This window comes from Callionymus lyra, chromosome 2, assembly GCF_982586985.1.
Source record: "Callionymus lyra chromosome 2, fCalLyr1.hap1.1, whole genome shotgun sequence".
In the NCBI taxonomy this organism is placed as follows: domain Eukaryota; kingdom Metazoa; phylum Chordata; class Actinopteri; order Syngnathiformes; family Callionymidae; genus Callionymus; species Callionymus lyra.
Window position 1 is genome coordinate 18,045,916 of NC_141819.1, and position 15,102 is coordinate 18,061,017.

General features: G+C 39.1%; 1 protein-coding gene across 3 annotated transcripts; it reads right to left on the reverse strand.

Annotated features, from left to right (window-relative positions):
* Nucleotides 1-624: 624 nt before the first annotated feature.
* Nucleotides 625-14,539, reverse strand: zc3h7bb (zinc finger CCCH-type containing 7Bb). 3 transcript variants are annotated; one of them, XM_087783801.1, is made up of 21 exons: nucleotides 14,315-14,539; nucleotides 12,625-12,686; nucleotides 12,510-12,546; nucleotides 12,239-12,436; nucleotides 11,820-11,978; nucleotides 11,336-11,476; nucleotides 11,205-11,247; nucleotides 10,908-11,128; nucleotides 10,548-10,842; nucleotides 10,385-10,443; nucleotides 10,008-10,107; nucleotides 8,827-8,988; nucleotides 8,525-8,730; nucleotides 8,346-8,446; nucleotides 7,229-7,410; nucleotides 7,058-7,134; nucleotides 5,639-5,883; nucleotides 5,464-5,569; nucleotides 4,759-4,867; nucleotides 3,921-4,054; nucleotides 625-3,800 (listed from the first exon to the last, which is right to left on the reverse strand). In XM_087783801.1, the coding sequence occupies exons 2-21, from the start codon at nucleotides 12,681-12,683 to the stop codon at nucleotides 3,765-3,767; spliced, it is 2,670 nt and encodes an 889-aa protein (XP_087639927.1). In that variant the 5' UTR covers nucleotides 12,684-12,686; nucleotides 14,315-14,539; the 3' UTR covers nucleotides 625-3,764. The 3 variants fall into 3 exon arrangements, with proteins under 3 accessions (XP_087639927.1, XP_087639926.1, XP_087639925.1); XM_087783800.1 differs by lacking the exon at nucleotides 14,315-14,539 and adding an exon at nucleotides 12,791-12,888 and having other exon boundaries at nucleotides 10,908-11,125; XM_087783799.1 differs by lacking the exon at nucleotides 14,315-14,539 and adding an exon at nucleotides 12,791-12,888.
* Between the last annotated feature and the right edge of the window lie 563 nt (nucleotides 14,540-15,102).

The window sequence follows — 15,102 nt, forward strand, 5'->3', positions numbered from 1 at the left end:
ATGACGTGCCCATCACATGTCTGGTATATCTTCAAGGTCGTTACCTTGGTTGGATAGATCACTGATCGCTGAAACTTTTGTGTGTTCTGGCAAATAACCATGAATTTGGGCCATTATTCAAGCGTATTTGCACAAAACACGTAACTATTCTTATAAACCTATCGATGCGCAGGTCCAAACAATTATATATTGATCTGGGCTCATGGTGTGATCTATTGCCTATAAATATCTAACCTCAATAAAAATACAATAGCCCATTGTCTTGACAGGAATACAGATTTTTTTTTTAAATACTTTTTTTCCACCTCACAATACTGACTGGATATATATTAATGTCCACAAAACGGCCTTATTTTATAACAATAAAAATCTTGACATGCACAAAAGTCCTAAGTTTTTATGGGGAAGTTGCCCAACTCAAATATATATATATATATATATATATATATATATATATATATATATATATATTTATATGCCCTCATTCTGGTTACACCAATGCCTGTGTGAGATTCTACTACCCATGCAAATATACTTGACACTTCTACAAACACACCATTACAAAAGTACAATTGAGTTCGTCTTCAGAATGACAAAATGAAACAAAAACGACCTTTGGTGGTTTTCTCTAAAATGAGCCATTTATTGAATCCATTTGGGATGTTAGGTCCAAGAAGATATTCAGCTTTTATTCATTGATAGAAAGGAGAAAACAATTAGAATATGATAAATATCAAACATAAAAAGCACAGAAGATATTTATTTAAAAACAGTACAAATTAAATAGGCGTTTTTCCCGCTTTTTTTTCCCCATTCAAGCTGTTGATTTAAATCAAAATTTGTTGATGTTTAAAGTAAAAATGGATGGAGAAGACTATGACATTTCAACTTTCATAAGTCAAACCGGGTGCCAAATTCTCCCTTCATCTGGCCCCTTTACACACACACACACCCTTCACTTGGTTTGAAGTTGCATCCATACCGATGCCCTCACAATCTAAAGCCGTTTGACTCTCACTTCAGGCAGAGCGTTTCATCTTTGCCAGCATAGAGTCTGTCAACAGGGAATGGAGGGGACTGACAGGTAAGTTCTGAGTGGCAACCGTAGGTCACTGTAAAGACACTTCAATCAGTAAGGAGCAGCAGTAACAGAGATAAAATGGTCTAAAATCAGCACCAGCAGCAAAATAATGAAAGATAATTTTATTGCTGGTCGGAGTAACTTGCAAAATAGTCTCTTAACAGGGAACTGCCATCTCCTTATCCAGTGTTACAAATCAGATTTGGGCTTTATTCCCGTCCTGATTGTTAAGTCAGAAATTACCCCTCAGGCTCACATACGCCGTTCCCTGTACTCAACTGTCGTGGCGGTGACGTACCCTTCATTTAATAACTCAAGATATTCAGCAAAAATCATTGTGTCTTATCTAAGTGACCTTATCAGGCATCTAAGTATTATAATATATATATCATAAGTAGGGTTATACAATAAGGGTATATAATTTTAAACTGTAGATATATAGAATATGGCGCTCTAGGGGAGTATGTAGAGTCCGTGTATGCCTCTGCTATAGACCTTCAGTTGCTACTGGCACATGGGCGAGCGGTAGCAGCGACGCTGGGATGGGCACTTTTAAACACTTTGTCCCAATCCAACTAAATTTAGCCGCAACTTCAGAAAGAGCTGGTGAGTGCAGGACCTACAGACACATATCGACCATTAATCATATTCATACATGGATATAAAGAGAGATATACATTGCAATAAACATACATATATCAATAGCATATAGAAGAGAAATGGATAAAGATCATCATATTTATCATTATACTAGAAGTAATACAATCCCTCCAGGAAGAAAACAAATGGGTAGTTCCAGACCCGCCATCTGAATAGACAGGTTTTTACCCACTTCGAAAGTCCAGATATTTGTCCAAATATCACCTCACTGCGGCTGATCTTAGGTCTGGAAATGCCCACACACAGAAGGAGAAATTATAGAATAAAAAGAAGATCACTATCTAGTTTATGAATACATATTGCAATAACAAGTTCTTTTATGTCATCATACAGGATTATATATTTATAAAGCTTAAATGCTAAGTTATCAATTAATATTAGTATAGAAATTTACGTAAATATGTATAATATGTGTGTAGTATACGTTTATAAACATACCTCCATCTGCCCATTCAAGGCTGGAAGAGTTAAATGGCAACAGATAAGTCCAGCCTTCAAATGTTAAACGTCTAAGTGTTTATAGGCACATAACTAGAGGGTTTTAGACCTGTAGGCCGGGTACTCAAGAGTATGTGGGTCAAAAGGTTTTACAAACACTGAAACCCATTTGAACTGAATAAGGAGCTTTTAGGCCAGAATTTCAAAAAAAAGTGACTTTCAGATAATTGGTCTTTGGAATTGTTCGACCTCCAATGACAAAGGTGATCTGAGCAAATTAGAAGCTGTAAAACATCTGCAACTGGATTATTAGACAAGGTCAACTTTTTCTCTGACTTTGAATCTGTCCAAAAATGTAGTCCGTTTAGTGCACAGTGGTCATTTGTAGAGTACTCTTAAGATGATGTGGAGTAGCTTCATGGTTACTTTGGCAAGAAGTTTCAAATCAGACATTTTCATCCCCTTCTTACCCATCAGTTGATCAGCACACAGCGACAGCAGGCTGCACTTGATATACAAGTGCAATCAGCTGTTGCGTGCGCCAGACACACCACTTGGTAGGGAACAAAGGAAGGTTACAGATGATGTGGCCGGAGATTTGGGTACGCTAGAATCTCAAATTCTACCCACACCAGAACGACCGATAACTGATTTCATTTGAGGGGCCTGTGCAGGCTTAACATTCAACATGATCTACCAATATGGCAGGAAGTAAAAAGAGGAGGTCGCACTCCCAACACAAAAGTTTTGCCTTTTGTTTTTAAGGATTTCAATTAAGATTTGGTTGCATGGAAGATTTTGTGCCAAAAAAAAATAGTTACCAATTTATTTATTGCCGTGAACAGCACTCTCATGTCCAATTAATAAGCATTGCTTTTTTAACTGCATTACAACTCATGCAAACCAGAAACCGCGACCAGCGCGCTAATTGTGGATCACTTTGGTGCTGCCAGGTTTTTCAATACAACAAATAAAGAAAATGAAAAGGCGCCTGGTGAACACACATACTTGGTCCGTACACCAACTGAACATTCAATATTCAAATGAGAAAAACTACTATAATTTAAAAAAAAGTTGCTGTCTAAATAAAACTAGCACAATTATGGTATTTTTGTATTTACTATACCCAAAAATAAACGAAGTAGCAAATATTCTTCTTGAGTTGAAGTTGAAAATCACTTCACAAAAGATACAAATAACTTAAGATCTTCACATTGAGCCTGATTCTAATGGTTCCATATCGAAAGCAAATGTAGTTTGTAGTTTCTCACTTGAATATTGAAAGCGCAGTTAATGCCTGGACTGACCTCAAATCGATAACGGATTGAGTCGTCTTCATAGACTGAAACATAAGAGTGTGACCGCAGCGAGGTGAGAACCAAACGCTGCGGATCAAATCAGGGGTTGACACCTCTTTTCTGACTCGTTTTTGAGTGTGATTGAAACGGTGCAGTCAACCATTATTTGCAAGAGGACATTAACTCTCATGATGCTGGCTAAGATGTTGGAGGAGGTCGACTAGTGGTGGTACTGTTCAATGTTGGCTGGAGTCCGTTCGGTCCGTCTGCAGCCAACTCTGGTCCACTCACAGGTCGTCTGCTTCAGACAACTGCTGCCCCCCCTGTCAAAGTATGAACAAGAAATATGTGTTCTTGAAAGTTAGGATGTAAGGAATACTGCAATATGAAACTCCATTTGTTTCTTTTTTTCCATCGCAGTGATCTGATGAACAACCACTCACCATGCCCTCGTTGTAATCAGCTGTGATTGTGACTTGATTGTCTTCAGGGGGCGGAGTCACAGTCAAGCTTTCTGTACGCCTGCTCTGATTGGTGAGCTGCAGCCACAGTTCGTACATCTGTTGCATATCCCTCACTGCAAGAGAAAAGAAGGGACATTACCCTCCAGCATCAGTGTTACTGGCACTTATGCTCCAAATTCAATGAAATAACGGTTTGTGTCTAGACTGTTAACCTGTGCCAGGAAAAATACAATTGAATACAAATGGAAACAGATGAGAACATTATCCCTGATTGATCCAATAATAACACTATAGACCATCTAAGATGAATGAAAATCACTAAAAAAAAAAAGAACCAAAGATCTATCCACCAACAAGCCAATTTCACTTGGGGATAAAAAAGGCATGAAGGCATGAAGTCGTCATTGACTTAACTAATAGGTTACTAGTGACGATATGTTGAGCATAGACTTAAAACTAAAGTAACAACCACAGTCCCGAACCTTTATTGAACCAACAAATACAGATCTTTTCACCATCATCACAGATTTATTTAAGTGATTTGGTGGTATTCTGCTTCATTAAGTCGTGTTTTTTAGTAGTAATGAGTTTGGCAGTAAAAGATTCAAGACATAACTGATGATGGAAATTTTAATGGTGCACCATAGACATGAAACTATTAATAACCAACTACATCCTCCTCTGTATTATAGTTTCATTTAAAAAGTCCCTAAAAGGACAGGAGCCCTTACAAACTAAACTACTTGCAACAATTATGGAGCCAACACCAATGGGGTTGACTGGCCGTGAAAGTGGAATCAAAATTAAATCAACGTACAGTTGTTGTTCTTCATGTACGTCCAAACATCTCTTTCCTCTGGACTGTGGGCAAATGAGCAATTCCCAATGTAGTGGCACTTCTTCTGCTTCATCACGTGTACACACATCTAGAGAGAAACATGAAATGAAGATGATTATAAAAGGTAAAAAATAAATACACAACTGATTTAATAATGAATTACTGCTTATTAGAAGGATTTAAATCTACAAATGTAGGAACTTAATTACAAATATGAAAAATCTACATTAATGTATTCACATAAAACTACACACATAGGTCGTTTGTGTTTAAAAACAACGCAGAGGTCAGTTGGTCTTTTGACAAGAATAGTCCCATTGAGGAACGTTATTAAAACAACAGAGTCTGTCACATGATGGAGGTTGCAGCTCTGAAACCTCAGGATGAGGGTTTGTTGAGACGACTGGTAGGTTTTTTATCATTCATTTCATAAAGCAAATGTGTGCTCACACGCTCACAAACATGTCTTTTAATCCCACAAATTGTACATTTAAGTTAAAATTAAAATTAAAAAAAATACTAGTGGCTCTCACAAACAAGCATTCTGGACAGACCTGCTTACGAAAGCTAAGGTGTTAGATAAACGTAACACACCACCCAACCCTCGAGGCTCGATTTGAGCAGCTGCTCTGGCAACGTGAGCTGCGGTAAACGGCGGAATGTTGTTTGCATGACAGGACTCACGTCATATTGCTGTGGGTAGGTGCGGGAAAAGGGCAGCGGACGAACAACAACCCACTTTTTTTTCTCAAACGATTTCACCAGGAGCACACGGCGCTCCTTTGTCCAGCTGAAACGGACACAAATTGTAACTCAGAATAAAAAAATCACAAAACCTAATCCACTCCTGAGGGCTCACCTGTGTCTGGCTTTAGCAGTGCAATACTTAAGGTTCTTGTCTGGTTCATTGACTTGTCCTTCTCTCCAACACTGGCCGCACACAAACTTCATTTTGAGGTTGAGGGGACGCCCCCTAGACATCCCACTGGCTAATGCACCCATTCCAAAGCCTCCCCCAGAATTAATGGTACTGAGAGCATCACTACGTCCACCTCCCATCCCTCCTATGCCAGGCACACTGCTGGCATTTGAAAGATGAATGGGCTAGAAGAAAAAGAAAGTTGTTTAAGACTCAAAAGAGCACAAGAAAATGAGCAAACGTTCTGTTCTTTTTTTATATTCATTCACTACACATCTAAGAAATGTACCTTTAAAGAACCATATCCAGGTTATTTTCATTTGTACCGTTTCCAGCCACTATTGCAATTATTTATTTTTTCAAGAACTAACTCGATGTCGGTAGATAATTGTTGGTTTGAATCTGTATTTGTGTTTTCCATCCAGAAATATCAAGTAATTCTGGGCTAGCTCCATGTTAATAAGCTGGTTTTAGATAATTTGGCAGGTTAGCTGCAGGTTTGACATAAAACTGTTCCATTTGATGAACAGAACCTAGTCATGTAGCTTTGGGAAAGCTAATCAGCAAATACATCAGTTAAGAATGATAAGAGTTAGAATTTAGAATGCTGCAAACCAGCACTCGCTAGCATCGCTAATAAACATAGAGCTTCAAACTGGCATTTTCCCCTTAATATATTTGGATGAAACAACACATGAAGACATTTGTTTCAATTTAATCTATCACTGCCAGCTCAGAACGGAATAAGTGATGAGCACCATGTTGTCTATGATGTTTAAATCTGCATTTAAGGAATTATGCAACACTTTATAAAATATATTGTAGTCATTATATTACCTCAAACATCAAACTGGAATCTTAACATACACACTAAGTTCTTATGATTAACAAAAACTTAGTCCAGCCCAGTAGCAGGAAAGTCGCTCATTCACTGCTCCTCCTCACGCACAGCAAGGGTGAGTTAAGTTGTCAATTATTTATCCAAAGACCCTTAACAACATTAAATGAATATAAGATTACATTTATCTGTCAGTGAAGCAGACACATATTTCATGAGCAGAGGAGGAGCTCTAATGGCAGAGCTGAGCTTCAGCTGAAGAGGCCGACTGAGCCTGAATCAGAGACCTCAGGAGCGTGAGAAGCCGAAAGCCTCTCGACCAGGTCAAATACCAGCTGGGTTTATGGGTGAATCTCTTCGGATTCTTTGACATGTTGTTTGTAAGTGACAACCATAAGTGAAACAGGTCATCAAATCAGTAGCAATATAACTCTAAGACTGCAACTACTCATTCAAAATAACAATAGCATTCTTTATAAAAAAAAATAAAAAGAATTCCACAACATAATATTCATTCCTACCCTCTGCTTCTGTGAATTCTGCTCTAATCTTTGCCAGTGTCTCTTTGACTCCTGTACCATTTCTTCGTGGGTAATACCTAGAAGAAACAACAGTGTTGCTTAACAATAAATATCCTTTCAAGTTTGTCAAGTCACTTCTTGTTATACACACAGAACGATTAAGGCACCTACCAGTATCCTGCTGCAGCACCCAACATTTCAACTCTATGACAGAATGAGCAAATGAGCAGCTGTCCTCACGCTGGCACCCATAGCGAACCTCATGACGACAAACATCAAACTGGCACAGTGGATGGAGGGGACGTACTTTACTGTAGCGCACGTTGGCTGATCTCACCACATGCACAAGGCACCTGTAGTAGTACAATATGTAGATATTACTATATGAAAGACTCTTACCAAAGATGTCAGTGAGGGGGGCTAACCTAAAACAATCTGGGCGTTTGGGTTTGGTTTTTTTCATAACACTGGCTACAATCAAGAAAAACAATTCCACTATTTAGTTTGACCTCAATTGGCAGGTAATCAATATCAATCTGATCCCAACAACAGGATAGGCAATTATGAAAAACATAGAATATTTCTGTATACATTTGTTATCTTGTTTCATTATTCTGTAGTGCCACTACAAAAGTTCCTGTTGTGTTTACACTAGAAATAAGAGTTTCTGACTCAGATTCTGCCAACACCCTAGGACTCCAAGTAAGTCAATGTTTATTTACCTGTAAATGAGGCAATATGTAATAAACTTTTACTAATCTTGATTTGGTCCTATTTGAAGAACAGTCAACTTTCACCTCATTAAGAAAATAGACTGCTCTAAGCAAAATAATCTAAATAAGGCAAGACTCCAACTCAGAGTCCAAAAATATATTTTACATCTTTTCCCGATAATAAAGACTTGAGTTCTTAGAAATAGATATAACATTCTGATAAAAACAGCGCTTTAAGGCATTGCCCGTTTTCTTTTTTAATCACATGATACACACAGGAGTTACTACTACTTGGGAAGAAAGCATTACTTTAATAGGTTGCTTTCTTCGATTAGTTTAAATGAAAATTTAATAACCCCTGGTTAATGACAATTGTTTGAGGTATCCCTCCGCCTCTGGACCAAAAAAGGGTTATTTTCACTTGAAAACACCCATATTCTCTATGTTCTGTGGAAATATTGAGTTTTATTCTGCAAGGTCAAAACATACCAAAACCATTTTTATTTATCAAGGTGTGTCAAGGTGGTATAGACCAACTAGATTTAACAGCCAAAGTTGTTTTGGGATTAACTCACTTGTTATCATCAAACTGATGTCGAGCAGTGAGGTTTGAACACACTGCTAGATTTTCTTTGCTGCGCTTGCTGATGATGCGTGGCTTACTGTCAAAACATTCCTGTGGAGGGAGTAAAAAGGCATTTTATCCTCTGCCTTAAACAATAAAACTATAATGACAGTGTTAGCCTGTGCTCACCTCACAGAGGAACATGAACATGCCCATGTGAAGCTGGAGCAGCCTGGTGACGCTGAGTGCTCGTCTTTCTGTGCTTCCGAGCGGATCAAACAGCAGCTCTCGGCTCAGAGCTCCCTTCCTCTCCTGAGTCCAAACGTCAATCTCCTCTTGACAGTATGCAAAGGTGCAGTTCTCCCCATACTGACACTCCTGGCGCTCCTGTACCTCTGCAAAGCACCAACAGAGGAAAAAAAGGAGTAAATTGATGTCAAATACAAACTAAAGTCAACAAGAATATATATATTTTTTAATTTTACAGGCACCTTTGCAAAGAACAAATGCTCCTAAAAAGTTATTCCGTGCAGGCCGAGGGCGAATTCTCTTCCAGGTGGGATCATCCGTGTTCTTCAGGCGACACAACAGGACATCTCGTTTACATCGATGAGCCGCCTCTGGCTGATACTTGTAGTCCATCACTAGAGGACCTACATTTATTTCATGTTTTAAAAAGAGATGATACGTGAGTTAGTCATTTAGTATAAGACAAACTCAATAGTCAATTAATATCATAAAACACTTCAAGAATATATACAAAATGGATCATAAGTACGTGCACACAGTAGACCGGCATTCTATTCAGTAATAAATAAATACTAGAAAACTACTCTCTGTCACCATAGTTTTGCTGCTGCATCTTTGACTTCAGGAAATATCCGAACTTTACATTCCTATGTGTAAAAAAATACCTTTTTTAAGTATGGTTTAGTCAGTATCACGCTGCAGCAGAACAAATAAAGTCAGTGCGACTCATCTCCGCCGGACATCGGGAGTTGTAAGGTCCCAATATCACAGATTCAAGCCTTATCACGCAAGATAACAAGATGTAATTTCAACCGAATACAAGGAAGAAAGACATGCAAGATCACTTTCTCATCTGGGGAATTTTAAAAATGGGCAATGTCGGCAGGTGAGCTAGGTGTGCACCAGCAAGTCAGAGGAGGGACGAGTTTGGAGGGTCTTGAGCAGACTTGGGAATATACTTTTCCATTACTGGAGGACTGGACCCTTGTAATTCAAGTCTGGATTATATTTTGGGGGATCCTGGACCCGAATTAATCATTAGAGAGAAATTGGGATGATGAAACTACTCCTATTCCCGCTGCAACGTCATGTAATACTTCATCCACCATTGAATTCATTGATTTTTCTCTCTTCTCAAAGTTTGATCACTCAGGAAAAACATGTGGAATAAAATATATGAAGTTTCCCTTAAAATATAAATTTTGGATCAGTTTCTTTTTATACCTGGTCATTAAGGTCTATTGTCAGTCACAAATATAACCTCCATGCAAAGATTCTGAGAGTGACTGAGCTGTTACGGACCGTGCAACTACACTCAGCTGCGTAAAAGGATAAGTAACAAATATGCATACATTGTAATTTAGGAGTAAGGTGTAATAATAACAGCATGCTACCGTGAAAGGGAAAAAAAAGACACCTTCACCTGTTCGACTATAACAGGCATGACAAGCTTGACGAAATTCATGAGAAGCAGCCAGAGGATTCCTAGACAACAGGGACAGGTTGGTTCCTGCCGGTCCATTCTAGAAAATAAATGCACATGGATATGTGAGCTTAAAGGAAATACGTTGGTTCGGAAGTTTTCTTTCTTATAATAATTGAAGGTAAAACGTGCTGGTGGAATTTTTGAAGACACCCACTTGTGAAAAATAACCTTTTTAACATTTTATATATAAACTGACCACTATTTAGGTTCTATGGTTCAAACTCATATGTTTTGCTTTTTAGTAGTCATTTGTTCATTGTTATTCCATGTTGCCAAAAGAGACACACAACTTAAACAGTGTGGATGTAACTTACAGCATGTGAGCTGCTGTGATTGCGCATTCCAGGGATGAAGCTCGGGCACACCCGTCCACCTAGCAAGGCACAAAATACTGACTCAATGTCTGCCGTGTTTAAATTTGTACAATCTTGTGATTTCTTGTCAATTAGTTGGTAATCTGGTTGTCATTTTACTCACCAGGAAGAGTATACTCGGACAAGGAGTCCAGTCCACCTGTAACAGTCGCGCCCTTTCCTTCTACATCCATAGCCCCAGCCGAGAAGCCTCCCAGTGCGTCCTGCGCCTGGGTCGAGCACTTGTCTGGCTGGTTCAGCTGCGAGTAAGGCTCCAAAGAGGAAAGGTCACCAAGTGAGGAACTGAAAAAGGCAGGGGGAAGTTGGGGGGATGGTGCTGGAAGATTCGGAGAGTATGGGGGTCTGAGTCCCACAGCTGTGTTGGGGAGATTTGTAGGGATGGCACCTTGAACTGGGTTCTAGATAGAGATGAGTTTATTAGTCACTTGTATTATCTTTAAACAATCATTAATCCTCGACGTACCTCGCTGATCTTCTTGGGCATGCACTCCAACAGACTGACACTGCTGCATTGATCCATGTGCTCCGACACAGGCACAGAGTACGGCATAGGTGGGAGCGACTGGCTGCTGGGACTCTCCGAAAGATCAGTGCAGGGGCTGACCACAGATGACGCTGGGTCATCACTGACTGGGATCGGTGTGGCCAAAGGAGCAGGAATGCACTGTGCGTTGGAGAGGTCTGCTGAATAAAGGAAAAATTAAAAATTTGCTTGGAGTAGTCGTTGAGATCATTTATAGATGTTTGACAAAGTTAGTACCTGGACCAATATCACTCAGAGATTCCAGGCCATTTGTAGACAACTTTGAGTTAAGATTGGAAAAAATGCAGTTAAAGGTTTAGGCTTTGGGGAACATGTCAGTCTTATCTCAATATAGAAATAACACCTACCTCTGCAGTAGGGGAGGATGTCTCGTCAACGCTCTCCCCTTCCGTTACTGCCGACTCCGACTGAGAGCTCACGTAGGCTTTTCTGACCTTAAGGCCCAGTTTATTGGCAAGATCCTGGGCCAGTTCGCTAACCTGTGGATCCTAGAAGACCAGAGCATCGGGTCAGAGATTGTAAGCGAGTCTGATTGAAGACACACATTCACACAGGACGGTGCATGATCAGATATTATCGATGCTCTTGTTGTTCTTTTTCATACTAAATTACAGAACTCTGTAAATATTTTGTACTTTAAGAAGACATCAACTCATCACACAGACCTTCCATTTATATAATCCATCTTTACATCATGCAAAGTATGAATTAAGAAGAGGATCAGTCAAAAAGTTGGAAAATATCCCTTTAAATAGAGAACACATCCTGATTTATGTAACTGACCTACAAACCGTTGATTTTATTAACTGAGCATAAAAAGTTACAACATACTTGTGGTGCTGTGAGGAGACATTTGGTTCCACATTCATAAGCTTCTCTGAGTCGACCCAACTCCCTTAGAGACAGCGCTTTTCGGTATAAAGCCCGGCGACTGCCTTCTGATAAACATATAGCGCTGTCGCAGTCCTGAATGCCACGTTCAAACTCCCTCTGGAGAAAGCAAAACGTACGATACGTAAGTTTACAGTGTTTGGCAGAAGACATCACAGAAGAACAGTAAAGGACGAAAGACAAGAAATTTTCTTAAGGTATAAAGCATTACAGAACATACAAGTCACACAACAAAGAATATCTCGAACAGATAAGGTTGCGATGATGATTAACATCATTTTAGATAACACCATGACATTTGAGAGGCTGACACAGACAAAACAAGAACAACATTTGAGGCAAACACATACTACACCTACCGTTTGATAATAAGCAGCAGCCCTGTTTACATACAGACTCTCCAGGAGCTCGTGAGGGATGACGAGAGCTTCTGCCTGAGCATAGCGGGAGACGCTGATCCCTTCACCGTACTGGTGCACGGCCTGGCGAGAGTCACCATCTCTGAAACAAAAGTTACCTTCGTCCAGCAGGTTCACCACCAGTTGAGTCAGAAAAGCCTGAACAAAAAAGTTTGCAGAGGTTACAGAGATACATTCCTGAGGAAGTGAAGATAGAGGAAATCATTTAAACCTCATAATTCTCTGGCTCTGGGAAAGGCAATGAAGATCTGCAAGAGAAAGGCACAACAATGTTTCTTCTGTGCAACTTGAATGTATTTTTTGGCAAGTATTGATTGAATACTTACTGAATGAAACTCATAGCTCTTTGGATTTCATCTCTCCGTTTCTGGCGCTCAGAGTCCATGGCCTACAGACAGTGAGAATTAACTTACTTGTTTTCCTTCTTGTATTTTCTGACCTTGTTATTACAATAGTCGTCTGATCTTCAACATTAATGATTAGCTAACTTACCAACATTTAGTACAGATAACTATTGGGAAAGTTCTCTCTTCCAATAATGATCAAATGTTGACGGTTCAAATAGCGTCGATCAAAATACATTTCTTGAAGTAAATATAAAGGCCTTAACTGTAACGATCTTATTATTTAATTATTACTGGCTGATAATTATTTCTGCAGAGGAGCAGAAACTGTTTGTTAGCAGACAACTGACAAAATGATAGTTTCTTTCATACTTGGTCAATTGTGATGTATTAATGTAAAGTTCTTTATTAAATGTATGACAAGGTTAGGTTACTGTTTATCAAAGTAAATGGAACGTAACAAAAAGGCTGCAAATAAGAACGTTATCTCTTCTATTGATGCACTTGATGAACCCTTGTTCTGTTTCTGGGTCAAGGTGAACGACCTCCAAGGCTGCCAGAAATACATATGCAGAAATACATTGTGCGGTCCGTTTTCATGCAAAGAAACTGGGGTGTACGCAGAAAATGAAGGCCGACGGGAGAGTTATATCCAATGTTTTACAAACAAAAAAGTCCTTTTTTTTTCTTCCTCTCCCTTTGCGCTTGATGGATCTACTGACTCCTTCAAGAAACATCTTAAGACGTTTGTATTTGTTCAGGCTTTTCCTTGATTTTCTGGAACTCCTGTTGTGTTATCATTTTTATCTTGACCTTTAAAGTATATACTTTATTGAATATTGTTTTGATTGTTTAAGCGCTTTGTGACCCTGGTCTAGAAAAGCGCTATACAAATAAAAATTACTTACTTACTTATCATCACTTTTGCTGAACATTTAATCTTAATTTTACTCCTTGACAGTAGAGGGTTATATTTGCGATTTCCATAAATGTCAACATATAGGACTGAGAATTAATTTATACTGATCGTCACATCTTTGACTGCTTGTGTTATTTACAGTCACAAAGGGTTGTTTTGACTTCAGTATAAATATAAATTTTCAAGTGGCAATATGAAATATATAATATCCTGGGTACCTCATTTATAATGGTAGTTAAGGCTGGGGGAAAGGAAAGCATGCAATCCACAAAAACGGCTTTAACCCCTGCTAGTCTTTACAACACATCCTGCAGATAAATTATACATTTGTAATATGTATTGATACATTACTATATATAATGGCGTGTCATTGCCGAGGCCTGTCACTTGACTCACCTTAACTAGCTAGGACAGCGACCGCTAAACGCCACAAGAGGTACCTTTTTTTTAAATAACAGTTTTGCGAGAACGGATACAAAGCTCATCTATGGTGAAGGGAATAAAGTTGACGCCAAGTAAAGCTGCTTTATTCCCACTACTTACAGTGCTAACCCCACTATGACTGCTGAGCTAACGGCTAATGGTTGTAGCTCAACTGTGCAGGATTGAATGAAGAGTCAACTTCGCTAAACACACTTAGATGGGACAGTATGGTTGGCCAGGCGGGTAAAGAAATGCATATGCCAGCAATAATAATAAAAAAGCTGGAACTTAATAAAAAACATGGCTTGCTATTGGCTTAGCAACTCACACGCTTTGAAGTTTCTCGCTTTCCAGAGCAGTTAGCTTCTCTTTTTACAGGCGACGGTGGGAATGAATGCGAAACAGCCAAGATTCAGTGAAGGTCCAGGCGCATGGTTTTGGATTTAATGTTCCAGTCATTGAACTAAGACGAACAATGAATGATTTAATGTTGTCTTGAGGGCCTAAACTAGCTGTAGCGCTAAACGCTAACTGTTTGGGGAGGCGGTGCAGTACCTCAACAAGTTTCTTGAAGTCAACCACAAGGGGGCAGCAGAGGTAAGTACTTTTTTTTTTTAATATTCGTACTGGTAATTATAGTATATTTTAATTGTAATGCACTTTACATGTAAACCTTTTCACTCTATATCAGAGTTTTTCCATCCACGTTGTTATTTATTATTTATCCACCGTCCCTAAAGGGCCCCCCATGTTGGTTTATGGTCCTGTCTGTCACATCTAGGACCAATTACTTGAAATGTATTTGGTTTACTACCACTACTCTGTCTTGAGTCTCCTTAAAACCTAATCCATTGCCATCTTCTTCAGAACATACTATGACAGATAACCTTTACCAGAGAAGATATCAGACATTGATTGATAAAAAACAATACAATAATAATAAATGGAAATGGAATTACAAAAGTGCATATCATTGTTTTAGCCTGGAAGTGTGTTCCTTATGTGATCCACCTTCAATAGCATTCATCACCACTGATCCAAATGGGACTATACAAAGTGGCGATGGACGGACGGACAGACAGACAGACAGAACATCATCTTTTCACTCCACTCCTGCC

Excerpts from the sequence above, each read along its gene's own strand:
- zc3h7bb (XM_087783799.1), bottom strand. Across the intron at positions 10,108-10,384 it reads ATCACAGCAGCTCACATGCT|AATGGACCGGCAGGAACCAA; the intron begins GTAAGTTACATC and ends TTTATTTTCTAG. Across the intron at positions 8,731-8,826 it reads AGCATTTGTTCTTTGCAAAG|AGGTACAGGAGCGCCAGGAG; the intron begins GTGCCTGTAAAA and ends GGTGCTTTGCAG.